Source organism: Sciurus carolinensis, chromosome 6, assembly GCF_902686445.1.
Source record: "Sciurus carolinensis chromosome 6, mSciCar1.2, whole genome shotgun sequence".
Classification (NCBI taxonomy): Eukaryota; Metazoa; Chordata; class Mammalia; order Rodentia; family Sciuridae; genus Sciurus; species Sciurus carolinensis.
The window spans coordinates 35716394-35739456 of record NC_062218.1 but is presented as its reverse complement, the minus strand read 5'-3'; the positions used below and the strand labels follow the sequence as shown (position 1 = coordinate 35739456).

At 38.4% G+C, this 23063-nt stretch overlaps 1 protein-coding gene across 1 annotated transcript in view; it reads left to right on the top strand.

The window, feature by feature from the left end:
• Plcxd3 (phosphatidylinositol specific phospholipase C X domain containing 3) overlaps positions 1 to 23063 on the top strand; it is a 145112-nt gene that overhangs the window by 78931 nt on the left and 43118 nt on the right. The window contains exon 2 of the mRNA XM_047556996.1: positions 12942 to 13650. Coding sequence (XP_047412952.1) covers positions 12942 to 13650 — 709 coding nt within the window. The remainder of the gene's footprint in view (positions 1 to 12941; positions 13651 to 23063) is intronic.

Sequence of the window (23063 nt, the reverse complement as noted above, 5' to 3'; positions counted from 1 at the left end):
AATGCTTATGTTCTAGGGAAGAGTAGATTTTAGAAGGCAAGTGACTAGAAGAGGGTTGTTACTAGGAGCAAGTCATTTCCCCACACACAGTTCCCATGACTCCCTCAGCCAGCAGAAAGTGTACTTTACCTAAGGTCCCACAACTCTGAGGGGAGGCAGGAAGGGATAATGAAGTGGAGGAGGAGAGTTTGGTAAGTCACCTGCTAACAAATGGAACTACAGGGTGTCTGAAAACTTACTAAAAAAAAAAAAAAATAGGAAGAGGTTCATTTTAATATAATTTATATGAGAGGAAAATAAAAATGCATACTGGTAGAGGCATTGTCAGCATATTTATTAGTATATGCAACATAATGCAATCATGTGAACAATGCTCAAAGACTATGCAATGCTATGGAAAAACATTGATGATATCCAGTGCATTTGACAAATCTGTGTGTGTGTGTGTGTGTGTGTGTGTAGGTATCCATAATGGATACTCTGTATAACCAAAACTATTTCAAAACTTATGCTTCACTACTGATATATATTTGGGGGTGAGTGGTTTCAGAATGTTTGCATGCCACACATGATTTATGGGACAAAATATCATGTATCATCAAGGCAGTGGTATCTAGAATCCTCTTATGGTCTATCCAGTTGTGGCACCTGTGTCCTAATTTTTAGAAACCAGTCTGTGTGTGTACGCCAGTTCTCCAGGCATCTGCTGCAGGTTGGAAAACAAAAGCAGGTATACAGATCTATGTATACAGATCTCAAATCCCAAGGCTGTAGGAAGAGAAATGGACGTGGGAAAGAAGAGCCAAGGAATAATCCCCAGGCCTCAAGCCCTTCATTGAGAAGCAAAAAGATTCAGCTGTTGGCAAAAAGTGGTGTTTTGTGGGGACCTGATAGAATCAAAGGCTTGAATTTCAAGGAGATTTTTTTTTTTTTCTGTAGCAAAAACATGATTAAGGGTAATGTGTGTTATTTTGGATTTCATTATTCATAAAAGGAAAACAAATAGTGCCAGGCATGGCAAGGAACAAAGCTAAACAGGGGAACTTCAGAGGACTCTCTCTCAAATATAAGAGAATTTAATAATTGGACTGTTTATATGCTGTGTTTCATATTTGTTTTCTTCATAGGGGGAAAAAAGCAAAACAGTTATTTGTTGTTGTTGTTTTCTTTCTGAATAGTTGCCTTTAGCTGTATGGATTTGGTTTTATCTGAGCAGACCCTTTCCTTTCCTTAGGCTATTTACTCCACGTGCCCAGGTAACCAGTGCTGCTTCTGTGGTTCCACATTTACAAGGTTGCCCCACACTCTGGGGTTTACTGCTACAGGGAGACTCAGTGGAGGAAACAGGCAGGAGTAGCATTAAAAAGATTTCAGCATCTTACACACTTAGCTCCTAAAGAGGACTGAGGAAGACCAGGCTGATCGTGTGCCAACAACAGCCCCCTTCCCAACTTTCTTTCATTCCTTATATTGTTTATTACCTGCATAGGACACTAAGTCTCCTTTGCTTTCCCTTCAATGGCTGCTGTTGTTGCTTTCAGTTTTTACCTGTCTTAAGGCTAAAACTTGTAGGGGAAGAGATGGTTTAGAGTAAGCTCCTCTACACTTGAGCCCCCGACAGGAGGCCTGGGTAGAGGAAAAGCAGGTAGTGCTGGCTCTGGGTCTCAGAAGAGCCAACACTACTGGTTAGAATCTTGAATGGCATGTGCATATGGAACAGGACCTTCCAGAACTGGAAGGACTTGGCATTGCTACCTGTGGTCATGGTACGGGAATATATAAAAGGAGGATTTTAGATACATTTGTCTATCCAAAGTTCTGCTTTAGAATGTTGCCATATTCTGAGTAGTTCTAAGAACTTATGGCAGCAACAGACATTTGCAACCTTTTGGTGCAATTCTTATTCATTCTTTCACTCATTCAGCCAATATTTGGTAAGAACTTACTATGTACCAGGCACTTCATTCTCAGTGTTAGTCATAGAGAAAAAAAAAAATATTTCATAGGAATAATAAATGCTAAGGCTTCTCAAGTATTTTCTGTGTGATCCATATTTAGTGCTTGCTATTTTATAATCTTTGTAGGTAGATAGTGTTATTTAGCTTTTAATTTTTAGTTAGTTTTTATTTAGCTTTTAATTTTTTACAGACTGCATTTTGATTCATTGTACACAAATGGGGTACATCATTTCGTTTCTATGGTTGTACACAATGTAGATTCATACCATCCGTGTAATCATACATATACATAGGGTAATAATGTGTCTCATTTCACCATTTTTCATACCCCCCTCCTCTCATTTCCTTCTACATAATCTAAAGTTCCCCCATTCTTCTCTCACTCCCCACCTCCACACCCCTATTATATATCATTCTCCACTTATCAGGGAAAACAGTCGGCCTTTGGTTTTTGCAAATATTTATTGAGTATCTCTTATGTACCAATCTCTGTACCTTTGGTTAGGGACACACTGTACTGAGCAAGAGAAATTCAATTCCTGTTCTCACAGAATTTGAAAGTTAATGGGGAAGATAGACAGTGAGCAATTAAATAAAATGAAACTCAAAGTTAATGATAAATGCTATGAAGAAATATGACTTCATCAGGCAGTAGAGACTGACAGGCAGCAGGGGAGGGCTGCATGAGTTAGATACCTTGGATGCAGGAAAGTGTATTTAAGATGAGACATTTAAGTTGAGACTTGGTTGAAAAGGTGCTAGGCATGCACACAATTAGGTGCAGAGCTTTACAGGTCTTGGGAGTAGCCAGTGCAGGAGCTACGTCGGAACGAGTGTGGTGTATTCCATAAGCAGAAAGAAACCTGGTGTGCTGGAGCCCAGTCAGCAAAGGGAGAGTGATCCATTGTAAGTAACCTTGGGACCCTGGGCTAAACATTACTGAAGGCTGCTGGGAATTCAATTTCCTGTGACTTCATAGGGCCACTTCAGGAGTAGTGAATGGGGAAGACTCAGACAACTTGCTGTGCAGAACAGGCTTTCTTGTGTTTTCTCATTGTTAAAACACATCTATTTCTCAGGTCAAGATTTTCTTACTTTTCTTGGGCTGCCCGGACCCTCTGGAGATTAAAGCAGAGCCAAATGTCATGAGGAACCAGGTGTTCTGGTTCTTTCCAACAGAAATGTCCCTTTTGAATTCCTTTCTGAGCTCTGCTAAAGTAGCCATGTTCAATCAATATGCCATCTTTCTTCCTCTACTTTGTCACATTTCTTTCTTGGACATTCCCCCACCCTCTGCTTTTCAGATTATTTAGTCATCCTTGATTCATCCTTCTCCTTGACTCACTACATATGAGAAGGGTATCATTATAAATCTGTAAATAAAGACATTTGAAAGGTAATTCAGCTTGGTGACCTCAAGGATAAGAGGAACCAAGCTTTCCTGGGCTTGGATATGCTATGCCTTGTTCTTAGGGTCACAGGTTTTTGTTTAGCTTTTAAATTAAGATGTACAGATTTTACTTCCAGAGTTCTTATGTAAATGAGCTCAGAAAATTTATCAAAATAAATTATTTATTATGAAAAGTATTAATAGTGTTTAGGGCTGGGGTTGTGGCTCGGTGGTAGAGCTCTTGCTTAGCACATGTGAGGCACTGGGTTCAATCCTCAGCACAACATAAAAAAATAAAATAAGGGTATTGTGTCCATTTACAACTAAAAATTTTTTTAAAAAATAAATGTTTTATTCATAGATTATAAAGAAAGAGAAGTTCAGAAATGTTTCTTTGTGACTCAGTGAAGTATTTAACCAACAACCTACAACATGGGCATTACAACATCTCTTCAAACTTGGGAAGTTGTTATACAACTATAACTTAGATCATATAAGCTGAAGTGCATGCATCAATATGTATGTGTATGTGTGCCCATGTGTGTGTCTGTGTGTGCATCTGTTTCCTCATGTGTGTCTGCATGGGTCTGTGTATCTGAAGGGATAGGGACTGAGAGTGGGAAAGCACAGCAGACCAAACTGAGGGGAGAAAGCAGTATCACAGGTAGTCGACGAGCAGAAAGTCCTATATGGCTTTTATACCTCAAAGTGTATTCCTAGAAACAATGGCATTTATAATACCGGGAAACTTGCTAGAAAGGCAGAATCTCACTCCCCATCCCAAGTGATCCCTATGAACATTACATTAAAACATTGGCAAATCATCTTAAGGGTTGCTTGTCTTGGGGATTTGTTCCTACCCTTTTACTTTGATTGTTAATTTTCTTTAGAAGATCATGTCCCACTCAGTAATGGACTTCTGTTTTATCAAAAGGCATCACATGCAGTTTACCATAGCATTTGCTATACTTTGTGATGATGTTTTTTCTTGCTTACTCTCCCCACTGTGTTATGAACTCCACGAGGACAGATCCCAGATAAGTCTTATACACTCTTTTATTTCCATATCCCCAACCTAATGCATGACATATAATAGATATTCAATAAATGTCTATTAAATGATTAATACTATACAGCAGGAGGTGGGACATGAGGGCCACTTGATAGGAGTCACAACCTTCCTTCCCTTGCTTGATAACAATGTTATTTGAATTTTCCCCCACCCACAGTTCTCAGTAAAACACAGAACCACGCTAGTGTCTTGCACACAACAGGTGCTTGGCTAATGAAAAATTATAAAAAGAGCAGGGCGAACATTTCCCCCACAAAACTTGTGACACACAAAAGTTTCTGGGGTGGAGTTGGAGATCAATGAATAAAAGACGTCTATTTTGATGATTTAATTTTGGCCTGAAAGGTGTATTATCTTCAGAACTTGTCATAAGAATTAAAAGAGATCTTGAAGGAAAAACCAAGAGATTAGTAGACATAAATTCCAAAGCTACATATTCTGTTGGGTTTCTAACAAAGTCAGAGGCAATCCCTTACATGCAATAGTTTCAGGTTGCTGTGGGCATGTGGAATGGTTTGAGAGCAGAATGGTACATTGCAGGCAAGGAGTGTGAGGATCAGAGGTGGAGGGGGCAGTGCAGTGCTTGGTTTCCACCTCTGAGGTTTTCACTGGTGCATGTCTTCTCAGTCTTTATGGATGTATTGAACCGGGTAATTCTTTGTCATAGGGCTGGCCAGGGCAGTGTAGGATGTTTAACTGAATCCCTGGCCCTCTACCCACTAGATGTCAGGAGCAGCCCTCTTCAGTTGTTAACAATCCAAAATGTCCCCACATGTTGTCAAATACCAGAGCACTCACCTAGCATACGCAAAGACCACATGTTGTCAAATACCCTTGAATCAAAATCACCCCTGGCTAAGTGCCACTGCTCGAGAGTTTCACCGGCTTGAGGGCAGAAGAATCTATTGCTCTTTCTCATTTTCTGAAAAATGATGCTGTCCTATTGATATTCCTTTTAAATTTTTGTTATTTGAATATAGATTTTTCCAGATCCCAGGACCTCCCTTTTGAAAACTGCCTTCACCAATGCTGTGATGCTGGAGGGTTGTCATTCTGTTCTTAGCAGGCTAATAGCATATTGTACACAGCAAAATCTCAGTGCAGGAGTCCAAACTCTCTGCTGAGAAGGTTTCCTCGATGAAGACACTGCAATACAAAGGGAGAGTGCCTGACTGAGCTGTTTGCAGGAAGTTGGACATAATTTAGACATGCTGTATTTATTAGAATCTCTTTAAATTATTTTTCTAGTAACTGTATTGATAATCTTTAGAAAGCAATGCATATGAAAAGAGGCGTAACAGTTTCACTGAGGGTGGCAATTGGAGCCAGCTCTCTTTTCTGGAATATTGTTGCTTTAAAGGGATTCGGCATCAGCTCACCTATTGGTTTAAGGAAACAATCCAGCAAGTTTATAGAAATTGTGATGAATAGCGAGCTTCTCTACTCCTAGGAGGCATTAATGTAATAAGGCTTTTCAGATTTAGCATCTGAGACCCTGGATCAAAACAGTGGAAAACACCAACATCCTCTACTTCAGCTTACTGTCTCTGGGATGGGCTGAGGGAAGAGGATTTATACAATATGAAAGATACAGATTTACTCAAAAAGAAATTAAAGCATGATAATTTTTTTCATTAGAAAAGGATTAATCACAGCGCTTCACCAAATATGTCAGGTTTAATTTAACATTCAAAGTGCATTTCCTATACACTAATTATGTCAGGTGAAGTATATATGTTGTCAGTTACAAGTTGTGCATGTTTTTAATTATTTGTTCAATTTTAGAAGTGTGGTGGTCCAGATTTAGAAGTGTGGTGTACATCATCTCTGTTGACAAAAAAAAATAAAATAAAATAAAATCTTGTTCTTGTTTTGTTCACAAAGACCTAATCATATGCTGGAGGACTAAGGCAAGGTTATGTGCCAAGAATAGGAAGTGATTCTTTCTGCTTAAAGTTTCATCTTTGTCTTCAAAAATCCAAACAACTGATCAGTTTAATCAGTGTGGTAAACAAAAATTAATGAGATTAATTATAGGCTGTCAAGTAAGAACAAAGTGATTAATTTCAAAGTGTTTTTTTTTTTTTTTTTTTCTGTCAGATTGAGCATCATGTAGTCCCACCTGGAGAGAGCTCATTGCCTTCCAAACCAAGTAAAAATGATTTGACTGTTAGTATCATTTTCTAGATCTGTCTATTTCCTTTCCTCCTTTACAGTTAGAAGTCAGGAGTGGGTTCTATTTCTTTTATACTGTTAGAAATGGGGCAGTACAAATTCACTTGAGAGGATCACCTACTGAGGTCCTAGTGCTTGTAATCTCCCAAAGGTTGGTGTTTAGGGATTTAGCACAAATTGACAAGGAATGGATCCAGCAGATGCATACTCTGGAGTCAGTGGTATTGAAGGGACAATGATAGGAAGACAGATTCTGCATACAACAAAGCTCTAGTTATCAGAAGAGACTCTAGTGATGAGATTTCAGTCTTTTGAGAGTAATAGGAAGCTATAATAATAAAATATTCCTTAAGAGGAATTGTACATTAGACAAATTACCCAGTCAAAAGATCTGTTAATGAAAGTGAGACAGAAAGCAAGAGGAACGACTGCAGTGTTTGGAGCTGAAACCAATTATACATCTTTTTTCTTAAGATTGAATCCATTCTAGAGGCTAACACTGGATAATTGTTGCCGCCCACAGCAACAATCCCACGGGAATTTATTGGAGGTGGACTGGGAATGAACTACTTCTATTATCTTTATCTGGGCTACTTCCTTTCTTGCTTGCTTGTTCGCTAGTTTATAGAGGAAGAGAGGCTTTGAGAGGAAGAGAGGCTTTGCTTAGAGGAAGAGAGACTTTGCTTAGAAGAAGAGAGGTTTTGCTTAGAGGAAGAGAGGTTTTGCTTAGAGGAAGAGAGGCTTTGCTTAATTTTAGAGGTGCTACGCTTTCAGAAAGGAAACGCTTATCAAAGGTCTACTGCTTCTTAAAGGTGGGTCGCTTCTTGGAGGTGCAGGGTGCGGCGTATGTCGTACAGCCTGCGTCCTGCAACCTGCGACCCAAAGGTGTGTGCTAGAGGTGCGTGCTATCAGAGGTGCTTTCTATCAGAGGTGCTTCTTAGTGGTCTGCTGCTTCTTCTTAGGGGTTCATCCTACGTAGGTGCGTTCTTAGTCCCGTGTTCTACGATCTGCTATCTGCAACCCAGAGGTGTGTGCTTAGTCCCTCGTTCTGCGATCTTATATACACTAAGGCAGCCAATCAGCTTAGGATTAAGTAGCATGATTGGAGCATGTGCCATGGTACCAATTAAGAAAGAATGAGGATCATCTGTTGATCATGCCTTGTTAACCCTAATTATGCACCTCCTATTAGCCCAGTGCCAGCCGCCATCTTAGGGCTACTTAAACATGTCTCTACAGATAATGCCTGTGGATGAGTTTTAAATACTAACAGAAGGAGTGAAAGGAAACAGCAGAGGTTTGAGTTCAAGCAATACCTGAAAGATATTTCAGTTGTCCCCACTAGCAATGGAATGGAAAGAAGAGGACAGATCTGAGAGAACATCTGAAGAGAGAGAGTTTGTATCTCTCCATAGTGTGTAGCTTGACACATAAAACTGATTGAATGTCAGGCTTGAAGGATAAGGAAGAGTTGAAGATGAACTGCAGGATGAGATAGTGGATGATGAGATAATTAAATATAATAATGTTTACAAGAGAAGAGCAGGTTTCAAGGGGAACACTAAGTTTCATCTGGGACTCCTAAGTTCACGGTGCCCATGGAGCAATGATATTTATTTGCTTGGTAGGCAGGCAGGAGTTCTGAAATGCAAGATAAATCAGATGGTATCAATTTTCATGCATCCGTAGAAATGAAAGAAGAGGCTAAAGAAAAGGATGAGATTACCAAAATATGGAGCAAGTCGATGTCTTGAAGTGAGCTTTGGATACACCTTCACTTAGAAGTTGGAGGAACAATAGAAGGCAGTATAGAAGATTGGGGAGGAGCAAAACTTGCAAAAAAGTTGTGTCCCAGAAGACAAAAGAAGAAATATTTTAAGAAGAAAATCCAGAGTACCAAATGTTCCAGAAAGGCTAGCAGGATTCACTCATTTGTTCAACAGGATACATTCATTTATTCAATCAATGACATTAACTATATAACTACAAAGCTCTGTGCTAAATTTAGGAATGAATTCACTGGAATGACTGATGCAGTTTTTTTGATAGTCATCTGTGATATTTCATTGTGCTTTTATGTGGGTCCTAATCATGATAGTTTCTTTACAGTGGATTAAAGATGGAATCAAAATTGAAAAAAAGAGAGCCAGACTGCACAGAATAGTCCAAGATAGTTCAGTGGGAAATGATAAAGAAAAAGAGGGCCAATGGTACCCCTTTGTCAAATGGTCTAATCTGGCCTAATATTATTAGGCCTAATATTATTAGTAGTCGAAGTAGTTTGCTTTTGTAGTGTATCCCACGTGAACAATTTTGACTCATTGACTTTAGTGTCTTTATGTTACTACAGCTACATGTCATAATGAACACCTGGATGTCCATTTATAAGGTACAGAGTTGTTTCCCCCTCTTGGGAACTTAGACTCTAACCTAAAATCAAGTGTGTATATGTGAGGAGTTGTAGTGGAGCACATGATGCAAAGACAGAGAAAAATTCAAATAACATGACAAGTGTTTCTAACTACATAAAATAACACAACGTACTGCAGACCAGATGAAATGTGAATTCAGGGAAAACATAACCATGAGTGAAAAAACCTTCAGTGCACAGGAGGAAATAAATGTAGGTCACAAAATAAGACTAGTGTTAGGACTCTCATGAGGGGAAACTAGAGGTGAAGCTTCACTCCAGAATTTCATCTCTTCTCTGGTCAAGTGGAAACAGTGCCACCTACCTTTCTTCAAACCTAGAAAAGGGCTTCAAAAAATGAATCTACCCTTTCATGTCTTTACCCAGAAGCTTTCTTTTAGTTCAGAGATGGAAGGTACTCATGCTTCACCACTGTAGTTTCAGTCATAGGAGAACCAAGCTATCAAAAATGAGCAAAACTGGTTGCTAGAAAGTAGAAACCTTGGAAACGTCAGCTGTGACAAATAACAGGACTAGAACAGGAAAGGAGAGGGATGCCCACATATGGACTGTCACCAGCAATCTCAGTGCTTCACTGGGACAAGGAGAGAAGCAGTTCCTGCTTTGACCTAGTCAGAGCCTGAATTCTAAGGTGAGGATGTAGCTATTGGAATTGAACAGTCATACACATGTCAACTCTTTGCCGACCAGGCCTTTTGGTCTGTAGGTTTAGAGACCAAATTGACTAGATACATTTCCCTTGATGTTTATTGAATCCATAATTTTATAGAATTTGAAATGGAACTATGGCTGAATGGAAAGACCAACCTGAAGTTCATCCCAAAGAACTCGTATAAATAATTCAGCAAAGAAGTTGAATGAGGAAGTTTAGTTCTTACTATATGTCACATGTCAATTTAATTAATATGACAGAATGTGAATCTTTAGAAGCTGTTCAAACCCACAAGAAATGGAGCAATGTTAATTGTTTACATTTGCAACCTCTTAGACAAATGATGATAAGACTCTTGTTTTCAATAAGTATTTCCACACCTAAACCCTGCAACTTAAATCCTTTCTGTCCCTGACCTTCTTCCATATACTCACACAGTCATCCCAATGTGTATTTGTCTGGGTGATGCTTACTTAGTCTCAAGTGTAGCAATATTTATAGTTAGAGTTATAACACTATAAAATAATAGTAATTTAAATTTGATAGCCCTCTTATGGGAAATTCATGAAACATGGTTTCATTCATTCTTTAAGAAAATTCTGTGATGTTTTAACAAATTAGAAAACCAAAGCTATGTGTATGGATGATGACCTGAAAATCCTGCTTAAACTGTGAGTTACTGATGGAATTTGAACTTGGAGTTGTCTCCCACCACCTTCTTCAATGCTGCCTTCTGTGCACTGCATTGGCTAATGCTTTCTAATCTAAAAACCAATTTAAAGTCATGATTTTCTTAGAGAATCCAGCTTGGAAGTTAATACATTTTGATGCACCATTTTTATTTATCAAATAGTCATGCATTATCTTTGATTTTCATAAAGAAAAATTAAATTACAAACATGCCCTATTTTATTTAAGCTTACAGAATAGTTATTTTAAAAACTCCCCTCTACTAACTTTGTTTTTAATATTAAAAGTGATATTTATAATTATGTATATATATATTTTACATCATTTACACAACCCGTGCAGCATCAACAAAGGATCTTGAGTAGGGGCTACTGGAAATGGAGAAAAAGACAGAGACAAAGAAAACACAGAGACATTTTCAGGCAAAGTTGAGACCAGGTGGGACTCTGCACTCTGATGGAGGAAGTGATCCAGAACTAGCTCTGCAAATTTATTATATAGGGTCTCATAATCAGGAAGTTAAACTATAGGGGCACTGTAAATTGTTCAAGGCTTGTGAGCTGTCAGAGGCTTCTTTGTACACTAAAAAGTTACAGAACTAGAAACATTTTTGCAACTATCCTACTTTTGTAGTGCTAGGAACATTCTGCTGCACCCAGGAAACCCTTTGTCCTTGGAGATATGATAACTATTAGTGTCAGAGCTGAGAGTCAAGGCCTATTACATCCTCACCTTTGGCAGGACACTGCAGGAACTCTGATAACTGGGGGCTCACCCACTCTCCACACATCATACCCATAAATAAACTTTGTTAATAAAATCAAAATACAGCTTCCATTTAATAAACCAATAGTTAAGGTGGTATATTAAGACTCATTCAACAAATCCAAGAAAGGAAAAAAGAAAAATGGGAATGAAAAACAGGGCTGACATTTTCTTCCTATACCATCTAGCAAAGATAAACACACCACACAGTTTTAAATGAAATCAAAAATTGAATTTCTATATATTTGGGTTACCTTTCTTGTTTAAAACAATCTAATAATCTTGAGAAGTTATCTGTTCTAAATCTTAAATTTATGATTTGCAGAGTATCAAAGTATTTTGCAAATTTCTTCTTCTACCAACCTACCATGCTGTTTGAAATCCCTGCTTTGATGATTTCTGTGAACTTTTGAAGCTAGATGGAAACATATGGACCTGTGTGTAGATGCAGACAGAGGTATAGAGAGGTATCAATATGGAATATAGACATAGATAAATATGGCATCCCTTAAAAAAATTGCTTCAAATAGCTTATCAGACAAAGGCCTTGAGGGGTTAAATGAAGGTGTATGTGTGTGTGTGTGTGTGTGTGTGCGTGTTTGTGGGTGAGTTTTGTATTAGGAAATTGAAAGAACTAGAAAACACTATGCCTTAAAGGACATACCTTGGGGCTGAGGCAACAAGATGTACTCAGGGAAAGTCTGAATAACAGATGGAGAGTGACAGTACTGGAACAAGGTCATAAAAGAGGAAAGAAAAGGTGTCAGAATGGGAAGTACATCTGCCGCTTCCAATGTGTGAAACACCCAGGACACATTAATTTAATTTTAGCTATTCAGTAGATCGTGTCCAAGAATTAAAGGAGAGTTTGAAAAGTAAAACTCAACCTAGAACTACTTTTTCTTTACTGGGTTCCAGTTACGTTTTAAATCTCTGCTTTTAGGCAAATGATAGACATGTTCATCACTGAATTCATGGAGTTTTGATACTTAACAACTGCTGAAAATAACTAAATAAATAATCCTTTGTGCTGAGGAAGAAATTATTCTAAATTTGGAAGCCAACCCCAAAGAACTTTAGTTGTTGAAAGAAAATATCATTAAAGAACAGACTATTAGTTAATTTTTAAATGTTGTCAGTTGTATTAACTTGCAAGGAAAAAAAATCACTGTGTATTCAGTATGTGAAAAGTGCTTGGTCTCATCTAAGTTCACACAAGGTCAGGAGAGAAGTTAAATATACCAGCATTGTCCTGTGCTTTTATCTTTTTCTCCTCTGTCTCCTTTATCTCTTGCGATTTCCAAAGTGCATGAAATAACAATTCATACATTGATTTTCTGTGAAAAGGACTTTTTTATTCATTGATATAATCCCTCTGTGGTTAAAAACAACCCAAAATGAGGGAAAGATTAAAATTATAGTCAAGGTATTTGGGAACTGGTGAGTCTCCATACATCCTTCCAATGAATGATGAATTATACCACCTATGTGGACTGCCAATCCTAGTGAATACATTAAATTCATTGTTCAAAGAAGCAAATGATTATTTAAATTGCAAAATATTAATCTGAAGGAAATGTTTCTAATTATTTTACAAGTAGGTTAATCAATTGAAGTAGTCTGTGTCCTACATTAGAACATAGGACTAGGTTATTAAAAGATCCTCCTAAAATATGAAAATGAACTAAGTTTTGCTTAGTATTTCCATTGACTTATTTGAGGGAAAAGTATGGATACTACAAGAAGGAAAGAAGTTGGGAAGGATGTAGGACTGGACATTAATCACAGTGTGCTTGTTATTTTTCCAGGGTCCCATGATTCCTTCAGCTTCTACATTGATGAAGCCTCTCCAGTAGGCCCTGAACAGCCAGAAACTGTCCAGAATTTTGTCTCTGTGTTTGGAACTGTAGCCAAGAAGCTGATGCGGAAGTGGCTAGCCACTCAAACGATGAACTTCACTGGTCAGCTAGGAGCTGGAATCCGTTATTTTGATCTTCGAATTTCCACCAAGCCCAGAGACCCAGACAATGAACTCTATTTTGCTCATGGTTTGTTCAGTGCCAAAGTCAATGAAGGCCTTGAAGAGATCAATGCATTCCTCACAGATCACCATAAGGAGGTAGTGTTCTTGGACTTCAACCATTTTTATGGAATGCAGAAATATCACCATGAAAAACTGGTCCAAATGCTGAAAGACACCTACGGCAACAAAATGTGCCCAGCGATTTTTGCCCAGGAAGTGAGTTTAAAGTACCTGTGGGAGAAGGACTACCAAGTGCTGGTCTTCTACCACAGTCCTGTTGCTCTGGAAGTGCCCTTTCTCTGGCCTGGGCAGATGATGCCAGCACCCTGGGCCAACACCACAGACCCCGAAAAACTGATCCAGTTTCTTCAGGCGTCCATCACCGAGAGAAGAAAGAAGGGCTCGTTTTTTATTTCTCAGGTGGTGCTAACCCCCAAAGCTAGCACTGTGGTCAAAGGTGTGGCAAGTGGCCTCAGAGAAACAATCACAGAAAGGTAAGTGTCCTCAAATTGTTGTGGGGAAATGTGAATAATTTTTCATAGAGTTGCAAAGTGGTTGAGCAACAATCCATACCCACATGTATCCATTTTCTGGGGCTGCCATAACCAAGTACCACAAATTGGGTGTCTTAAAAAAATAGAAATGTGTTGCCTCACAGATATGGAAACTAGAAGTCCAAAATCAAGGTATTATCAGAGTTGGTTCCTTTTGGGGACTCCGAGGGAAGATCTGGACTTGTCTCTGTCCTAGTTTCTGGTGATGGCTGACAGTTCTTGGAATGGATTTCAGCTGTATCTCTCCTGATCTTCTTACTTCTTCCAAGGCCTTCTCCCCGTGTGCCCCTATCTTCTTTTCTTATGAGGACAACAATCATATTGCATTAGAACCCACCCAATGACCTCATCTTAGCTTAATTACCTCTGAACACACCCTGTTTCCAAATCAGGTCACACAGGTACCGGGGTGGACTTGAACATACTTTTTGTAGGAAACAGATCAACCCCTAACACCATGTATTTTGCATCTATATCTGGTTCTTTCCTCATAACACTCCTGTCACTTTGTCTAGTTCTTTATAGATTTTAAAGTCATTTTTTTACTGTTTTAGAGTCTTTTTATACATCAGTGTCATTTGATCTGCTAATAGTCCTAGGAAGTAAACACTGTCTTGCAGACTTCTAAAAAAATGAGATTCAGAAAAGTGAAATGTTTTGCCTAAGGTCCTTTGGACAATATATGATGAAACAGATACTTAGACTCCATTCTCAAGTCACATGCTATGCCCTATACCTTGCTATGCTGCCCCATAAGGAAGGCTTACTGTGCAGAGAGTGGGCCTTCCATTTGTCAAGCTTAGCCATGTAGAGTGGTGGGTACAATGTAGAGCCTGCAAGGTACAATTTGAACAATCACCAAAGATCTCTTTAGCTCTTTCCTATGAGGGTGACAGAACATGCAGAATCTCCTATATTATTTATTCTTTTGGATTATGATGCTAAGCATCATAAACAGTGTCTGAAGAGAGAATACAAATCCTTACCAGATATCTTATTTTTATGTTTAATTAATAATTTGAATTATGATAAAGAGACAAAGCATGAAGGTTTTGCTTAAAGTCAAGGACAAGAAAACAAGGAGAAAAGGTTTTGAGATGAAATAATATGGGTGACTGTATGGAGCAGAATACAGGTGTAGATGACAGGAGAAAAAGCCTATAATGGCAGGCCAGAATACACTCGCAACAAATCTTTTAGCCAGGCTACAGAGAACTTCATCCTGTGAGAAATGAGGAGCTGGATAATAATGTGTAGCTGTTGAAAGATCAGATCTGAATTTTTAGATAGTAATTGATGCAACCTGGAAAATAGATAGAGTGGAGAGAGTAAACCTTTAAGAGGGGCTTAGAATTGTTTTAACACAGGAGAGTGCAAGCTAAACTGAGAAGACTTAGAATGGAATGGTAAGTGAGCTGAGAAAATGAGGACTAATTAGTGACTAGTTGGCTATGTGATATGAATGACAGAAGGAGGTAAGGATGTAGTTTCTGATTGAGAATTAAGGTTTGAAGGGAGCATTCAGAGGCAGGAAACAAAGACACAAGGACTTGGAGAGACACATTCAGGTCATGCTTAGTTTCCAGTGCCAGTAAGGCATCCAAGTATATGTAGACAATTGATCATTAGGATTAGAATCCTGATAGGTGAACTCATTGGGATTATTGGCATTTTTGGGTAATGGGAGCCACAAATCATTGGGATGGAAGATTATTCCTGGCAAAATCATAGTTTCCTTTCATTATTCAGATATTAGCTGGGATCTCCCTATTTCTTGAGATTTAAATACGGTTATCTATCCTTCATTGTACACCCCATGCAAGTGCAAGGCCTTCCCTAAGATTTCTGATATTGTCTATGTTGTGCTCTTATGGTTCAAACCCTCACTTCTGCTGGATTGTATCATTCGATGGGTCAATCCTCCCTTTCCATCTCACCCCTTGTTCCATTCTGAGACACGAAACTTGCTTCATGCTTCTACATGTTCCTACGATAGTTTTTACCTTTTAGGGGATACCTAAGGAGATAGGGATGTTTTATGATGACTGTAATACATAGAATTTAAAAATAAATTTTAGATTTGTCTGGAATCGCAGACCTTCTGTCCTGGGATATCTTCGCTGTGACATATACTCCTTGGTCTCACTCCTCTGACTGGATCCCCTCTTGTTTCTTTCCTCTTTCTAATTACCTTTCTCTCCCCACATTCAGATTGCTTTGGGGACATTCTTCTCCAGGAAATTGTGCCTAACTAGTCACCTCTTCCAGCCTTCTTATGCCAGAACTCAGCTAGTTCCATCAAAATATTCATCAAAACAAGAAAGCTTTAGCACTCTACAGACATTCACCCTTCTGATAATTAACAATTTACCCCCTCTTTCACCAAATTAGAAATAAGGGAGATATGTACACATAAATGTGCTATCATTAACTTTAGCCCATAGTGTCTCCAAATTTGGAGTTCCTGGGAACCCATTAAAGTTGGAGAAGAGGCAGCAGGAGCTGGAGTTGAACTGACTCCAACTCTTCCCATTCTTTCTATTCTAGAATGTAAGAAGATCACTTTTAACTTTTACATATTTAGCATGACACAAGTCTTCCCATGGCCTCTTACAGTCATACCATAACTCTATGCTCAGGAAAGCACTTTGCCATACAACAAGCTTGCTTTAGTCAAAATGGATTTTAGCCAATTTTTCCCAGGGTAGGAACCAGCCTTTGAAGAAGCCAAGAAGAAGAAATCAGTCAGGGAATAAATGGTTTTCTTTTGATAGCACTTGATAAACTTTGGGAGTTTACAAATCATACTTAAACTTCTTTTTGGCTATTCATGCACTAGTAACACTGCTACTAAAGTGGAATTTGTGGGGGAGAAAGTTAAAATAAATTTAAAAAGTGTGGAAAATTGTATTTTTCACAATTGTCCCCCCAAATTCCCAAAGCACATTAGCATACAAAAGGCAGTAACAGGTATTTTAGTGAAGAAGCCTATTTAAATTTAACTAACACGGTGTTTTCCATGTACTTTTTCTTTCAGATAACACTTATTAACAGCCCATGGAATTAATTTTGAAAAACTCTCCTCAGCCATCTGTTCTAATTCAGAACTTGCTTCTGGCTTTATCTATCTGGAATAGTAAAGCTCTATCATTGAAAAGAGAAAGAGAAGTGGCAAGGGTGGGGTATTAAAAAGTAGAAATGAAGACCTTATAGGTAGAATCAATTTTTTCCTCTCTGGTATTATGCAAATTACTTGTCAGTTATTTGGGGAAAAAAATCTGAACTTTGTCATTGTGTTTGTGCTATAGCTTCCTCCTCTGAAGTTTAGTCTCATACATTCTAGAAAGTTCTCCTTTTTAACCATTGCAAAGCTGACTGTGATGCTAATGAGTTAATGGTCAAGGATTTTTATTTGACTGTCTTGTTTTGTTTCTTTAAAAAAAAAAATTCAGTCTTCTGAATAAAGCCTGTAGACAAGGTCATTGCCAGCTATTGAATTGTGCCTTGCAAAGGCATTTACTTACCTCTGAAATGGCAGTGCAGGGACACTTGACTCCAGGGAATTTGTTGCCTTTTTTTTTCTACCAGGTGAAAAGTCCTAAAACATACTAAAAAGTAGACTGATTGTGCCTCTGTCCTCTTGGCCTTTGTGCCAGAAACCTTCATTCAGAAAGTGTCATGTTGGCACCAAGAGATTGTAATGAGCTCTCTTGTGCCACCTAAAATAGAGTCACCAGGCATTTGTGAGATCTCTCGGCCTTAATTATTTTCATCTCTAAAATTTGGAGTTTGATCTAGATTCAAACATTTGACTAGCTAGTTTCTCTATAACTTTTCAAATCATTTCTAATATTTGGGTTAACAAAACCCCTGAGCATATGCATTTAGAAAATACTGTTTGAAGTTGTGGGTGGCTTTCAGGGAAACTGAATCCAGCCTGGATTTAGGTACTGTATCTTTCAATCTGGTCATTGGTGCCAAATACTGCAGATGTGTTTTCTACATTTTAGCAATGCCAAAAGACACAGATTTTTATTTCTTAAAGAACTATTTTTAATTTACTTTTCAAACACCAGTTTTCACACATCACCCCCACAGAATTCACACATTCTTAAAAAGAAGGTGTGCAACCTGTCAAGTCTTTCCCTAATTTGTGGAAGTTTATTAATTAATAGGGTTTTTATTTCAGCTTAAAAAACTACAGTCCTATCACCTGTCAGAATTTTTAGGAAGCAACACATCTTTGCAAGTAAATTGATGCAGAATAAAGTTGGATGGTGTTTATACAGGCCCACAATTAAGATGATAATGACAATAATAATATTGTGATATTATTATTAGCAGTTTTTAGGTGCTGTCAGATATTACACTAACTACTTTATTCTTTGATTTAATATTCAGAAAACCTCCCCAAAGTAGGTACTATTGCTATTTCTGTTTAAAGTGAAGGAACTGAGCCTTAGAAGTGTTAGGCAACTTACTCAGATAACACCGCTAAGAAAAGGTGGCTCCATGGCTGGGATTTCATTCAGTGGTACAGTGCATGCTTACCATGCCAAAGCCCCTGGGTTCAATCCCTAGTGCACACATGCATGCACTCACACAAGGTGCATGTAGGATTTGAGTACAGGTCGTTCTGTTTGTTTATCACAACAAAAACATATTTGGAGCCTTATTCTGTTTTAGATATTGTACTTCAAGTGTGTGACCTCAAATATGAACTCTTAAAAGCATCACATCATCTTATCTCTCCAGTATGAGATTCCAAAGGGGTGATGGCAATTTTGTTTTCAACTCATTTGAATGGCAAGATCTAGACTCAGTTTGGCAGTATATTCAAGTAGACTAAGTTCAAGTTACTACCTACCCTATTGGATAGCTCCTCTGTGGAGGGCTCTGAGCTAAGTGCTGTGAGGCATATTTAAATTGATTAAGATGCCATTGTTCCTATCAAGTATCAAGTAGGTATGAAAAGACAGGCACATGCATGACCTAAATAAAATTGGAGAAAAATGAAAGGATTAAAGATCAAAGTCCATGGCGATTTAGAGGCAATAGAGACCTGAAAAGATTTTGGTTGGCTTTCAGAAAGGACAGTACAGTGGATGGCCAAATGGGTGGGGAATGGCTGTTCGCTGAGTAAAAAGCAAAAGCAAATAACTGAGGTAAGAAATTCCGAGGATAAGAGAAGTCAAGGTTGGGCATAGTGGACTAATGTCAAAGGAACCTGGGAAATGAGCCTAGGAAAAGTGAAGGAAAAGATGATGGGACCCTAGTCTTAATTAAAGATGTATTAGAAAGATACTGAAGGGGGATGGGTCAACTCAAAACCAGACTTTAGGTGGTAAAACTGACCTGATTACATAGGTTGAATAAAGAAAATAGAAACTAAAGGTGGTCACTAGTTCAAAGGGGGAAATTAGGTAGGATGTCAGCAAGTGGTTGGGAACAGAGAGGTAAAAGATGTCAACATGTTGTGATTTCAGCCCCACCAACAGCTCGCCCTTTGAAATAATGGGGACACCAGTATTATTCTGCATAAATGTGGATTTGGACAATGGGCAGCCCTGCACACTTAATCTCATGATCACTCTCATTGCCTTGAGTGTAAGGTAGAAATTTCAGGATGTGGTTGTTTGTGTGCACCCTTATTACCCAGCTGGGGAAAGACAGGGAAGGTACCTACAGTGAGCCCCCATAGCATTCCAGGCCCTGTGCTGAGTGCTTTACATGAATTGTATCCATTTAATCCTACCTACAGTCTTTTAAGGTTGGTTTTCTTAACCTATTAGAGGTGCAAAATTGAACCCAAGATGCATAGTACTGTACTCAAAAATTCTAATATTAAATTAATCCCACAATTCATAAATTATTATGTGGATCTGTTTGACTCTAAGTTCCATGCTTACTCTTGCAAATTATGTAAAGGTGATATGACTTAGCACTGGATACATGAAATACATTGTATGTTCATCTTGGAAGCAAAGTCACAGCTCAGGGTTTGGAAAGGTAAACTATGCTGAAGATAAGACTGATAAAATCATGAGAAGAGAAGATCTGTGGTGTGTGGCTTTACCTCCAGAGAGCAAATCCAGGTGGAATGCTGGCATAGGAAGCACTGGCATGGAATAATGGAGCAGGAAAGGAATGTGGAGGGGTCTAGATTCAATACTCCTTGCCTTATGCCTACTACCATTTTGACCATTTTCCAGCCAGTGCTGGAATCAGTTTGGAATCTAGATCATTAGAACTGCTAAAAGGGGAGGCTGGCTTATAAATTGAAAGGAAGCTCCAGAAAACAAACCCTTTTCCCAATCCTGAGTTTAGCAAACTGGAATGTGTCATATAGACCATTAAAATGCAATTTCCTGGTTGCCACCCCCATAGATTCTGATTCAACAGTCTGACTCAAAGTGTATTTTTTTTTTTTTTAATTTTTAACAGACTTTAGCGAGCTTCACTTTGAGTAGTACTGCTCACATCTGTGAACAAGATGTACCTCAACCTGGGCTCCGGAAGTCTGGAGTCAACCTCAAGATTTATCAGTGGCCTCCTTTCCAGGCTCAGTTAGTTCTTCCTTAAATTGAAACTGTGACTCCTCTACCATGGAGCCACCAAATTTAAGTTCATCTCTGCTTGTTCTGTCCCAGATAGAGCTGTCCATCAAAAATTTCCAAAAAGTAGCCCTTTTCTATTGACATCTTCTCTTACATGTCACTTAACTTGATCCTAGAATTATTGTGCTGATAAGATGAGCCGAAGTCTCCTTTGGAGGAATTCTTTGTGCCTTTGAGCTAGAAAAAATGTGTTCATTTCCATGGAAGAAGGCTTAATAACTTCCAGACTTAATACTTCTCACCAAAGCCATTAACATTGCTGCATTTTGCATCCCAACTGTCTCCCCAAGTTGATTTCACACCATATGAAGAAGGAGAAGGAGAAGCTGATTATTTAACAACTTGCAATTGTGATGCTGTGTGACAGAAGAGTAATTTCAGTCTGGATCCTGCTGAGGTATGGCAGGAAGAAGGGTTGTCTGTAATTCTTTTTTTTTTTTTTTTAACAGCATTTGACCCAAGAATTTTCAAAATAAATATACACATAAAAGCTCTATTTATTTTACATTTGGTCACTGTTTTACAGACAAAAGAAGGAAGAAACTTTTTATTATCTGTATCAGGGGAGTAAAAAGATTAGAGGGGATTCAAAGCTTCTGGGAAGTCAGATCCATACAGTGCATGGTGAGTGTGTATGGGATGCAAGGGAGAGAGAATACACATATTTTTCTACTATGAGATATAAATTCGTCCACTTTAGTAACCCTTCTGGATCTTTTTTATGTAGAATTGAGGGGCCAACTGAGTTCAATGTCTAAAAGAAATTACTCTAGTATGTAACTAGAATGTATATAGCTAACACTCACAAAACACTGAGAGGAGGTAGATTGATGGAGAACAGAGAGAACAAAGATGACACGTGTCCAGGAAACAGGGATATTTAGGTCGGTGGTAACATAATAGTTCAGGTACTTAAGTCAACAGTTCAGGGGAGAGGGAGATTTGTTTGGAACTTGAAATGAACCATGACATAACATGATCAGTAGATGAGCAAGAAAGAGGTGTGTGATTCAAGAAGTTGAGGGGATGGACCAGATCTGGGCATCTCAGGTCACACTCTGAGGCCATGAGGAGGAAGACTTCAGGCCAGCTCTTCTGCTCTCTGCAGGCAGGACTTTTGAAGTGAGTCACATGCCCGTTCCATTCAGCCAAAAAAAAAAAAAAAAAAGAAAAGAAAAGTTATCCAAGGAGCAGCAATTCCATTCTGAAGGTAACTTTTATTTTAAACTGTGGAAGGAGATGTCATAGGAGTGCTATAATTTCTTAGAAAAAGATCCCCAGGTGAAAATGTCTAGTGCAATTTGCTGGGTTGATTACTTGTTACAGCAAGTGAGAACACTCACCATGGGGCCATGACACATCTCAGTGAGAGGAGGCAAGAGAGGACTCAAAGGATTGGGGTTCAGTTTGGGTGATTTGGGGGAAGATTTAAAGAAGTAGAGGTCCTCTTTAGATCAGATGTCAGAAAGTAAGGATAATTCTACCATTGGGTATCTTGATAAGTCTTATTATGGGCTAGATCAAAACTAAACTCTAATCAGCAAAGAAGTCACTGTCACTCATCTTGGTTAAGAGAGCTACATGTTTGGTGGGTGACACAGTGTCTTTTTTCTGTCCTTAAGCAAAATTAGGTATAGTGCTTTTTTTTTTTTTTTTTCAATCATCCTATAATGACTCAGAGTGACCTTGTCTGAGGTTGGCATTCTGAGAGATTGTTATGTCCAACAAGAGAATAGGATGACTGGTTGTGAGTATCAGAGCAGCTTTCAGTGGTCAGAGGCTGCTGCTGTTTTCACTTTTGAAACCCTCTATGTAAGTTAGGCTTTCCATGTGCTTTTTGTCTTGTTCTTTATTATTGTGTTAAAATGAATAATGTGATAATGGTATCAAAAGTCATGTATGAATATAGATCTTTCTATTTTTGTGGTTCAGTTTTGGAGAGCTTAATTCAGGAAACAGCTGAGGCTATGTCTATGCAAAAGCCCAGACCATTTTGATAATAAGGGAAATTAAAGAGAGAATGGTACCACCACTTGGTGTTGCCTACTGAAAATGCAAACTCTTTATATTGAGCCATATTGAGAATCAACTTGACTTTCCTTCTCGGTGGTCTTAAATTTCGCCCTACATCTTTGGATGACTATGGGAATTGATTGATAGGTTTAGAGAATTCCAGGTAGAGAGGATTGAAAAGTTGTGGATGGGAAAGAAATGTGAGAATACAGCTCTTTGTAAAATGAATTGCCGATTCTTTAAGATTTGTGAACATTCCAACTTCCTACTCAAGGTTTCATAACTCACTCAGGTTACAGAGTAGAAGACAGGATGGCAGAGTATCATATTTACAACTGAATCATTTTGTTGCCAGGGCTTGTTTGAATGTGTGACTCTTCCTGCTTGTAATCCAGATGTTTGTATTGAGTGTACTTGGTAGACACAGCTTTGGGTGACTGATCTACTGATTATCAAGGTGATTCTGACAAGTATCAAAGTTTAGTTGAGTGAGGTGTTATAAACCAAGTTCTCACTGCCAAAGATAGAAGGAATAGGAATTGCTTTAAATGTACCCTCCTAATCAAATTGTTAAATAAATCTCCAACAACTTACCAACAACACAGTAGGCAATGATACTCAGCTTTTAACTTAACCATATTCCGTTGATAAAACTCTTTCTTCCATAGTAATTTCAAAATAAAAACAACAGCGAAAAGCTGGAAATAGAAATTTTTCTCAGAA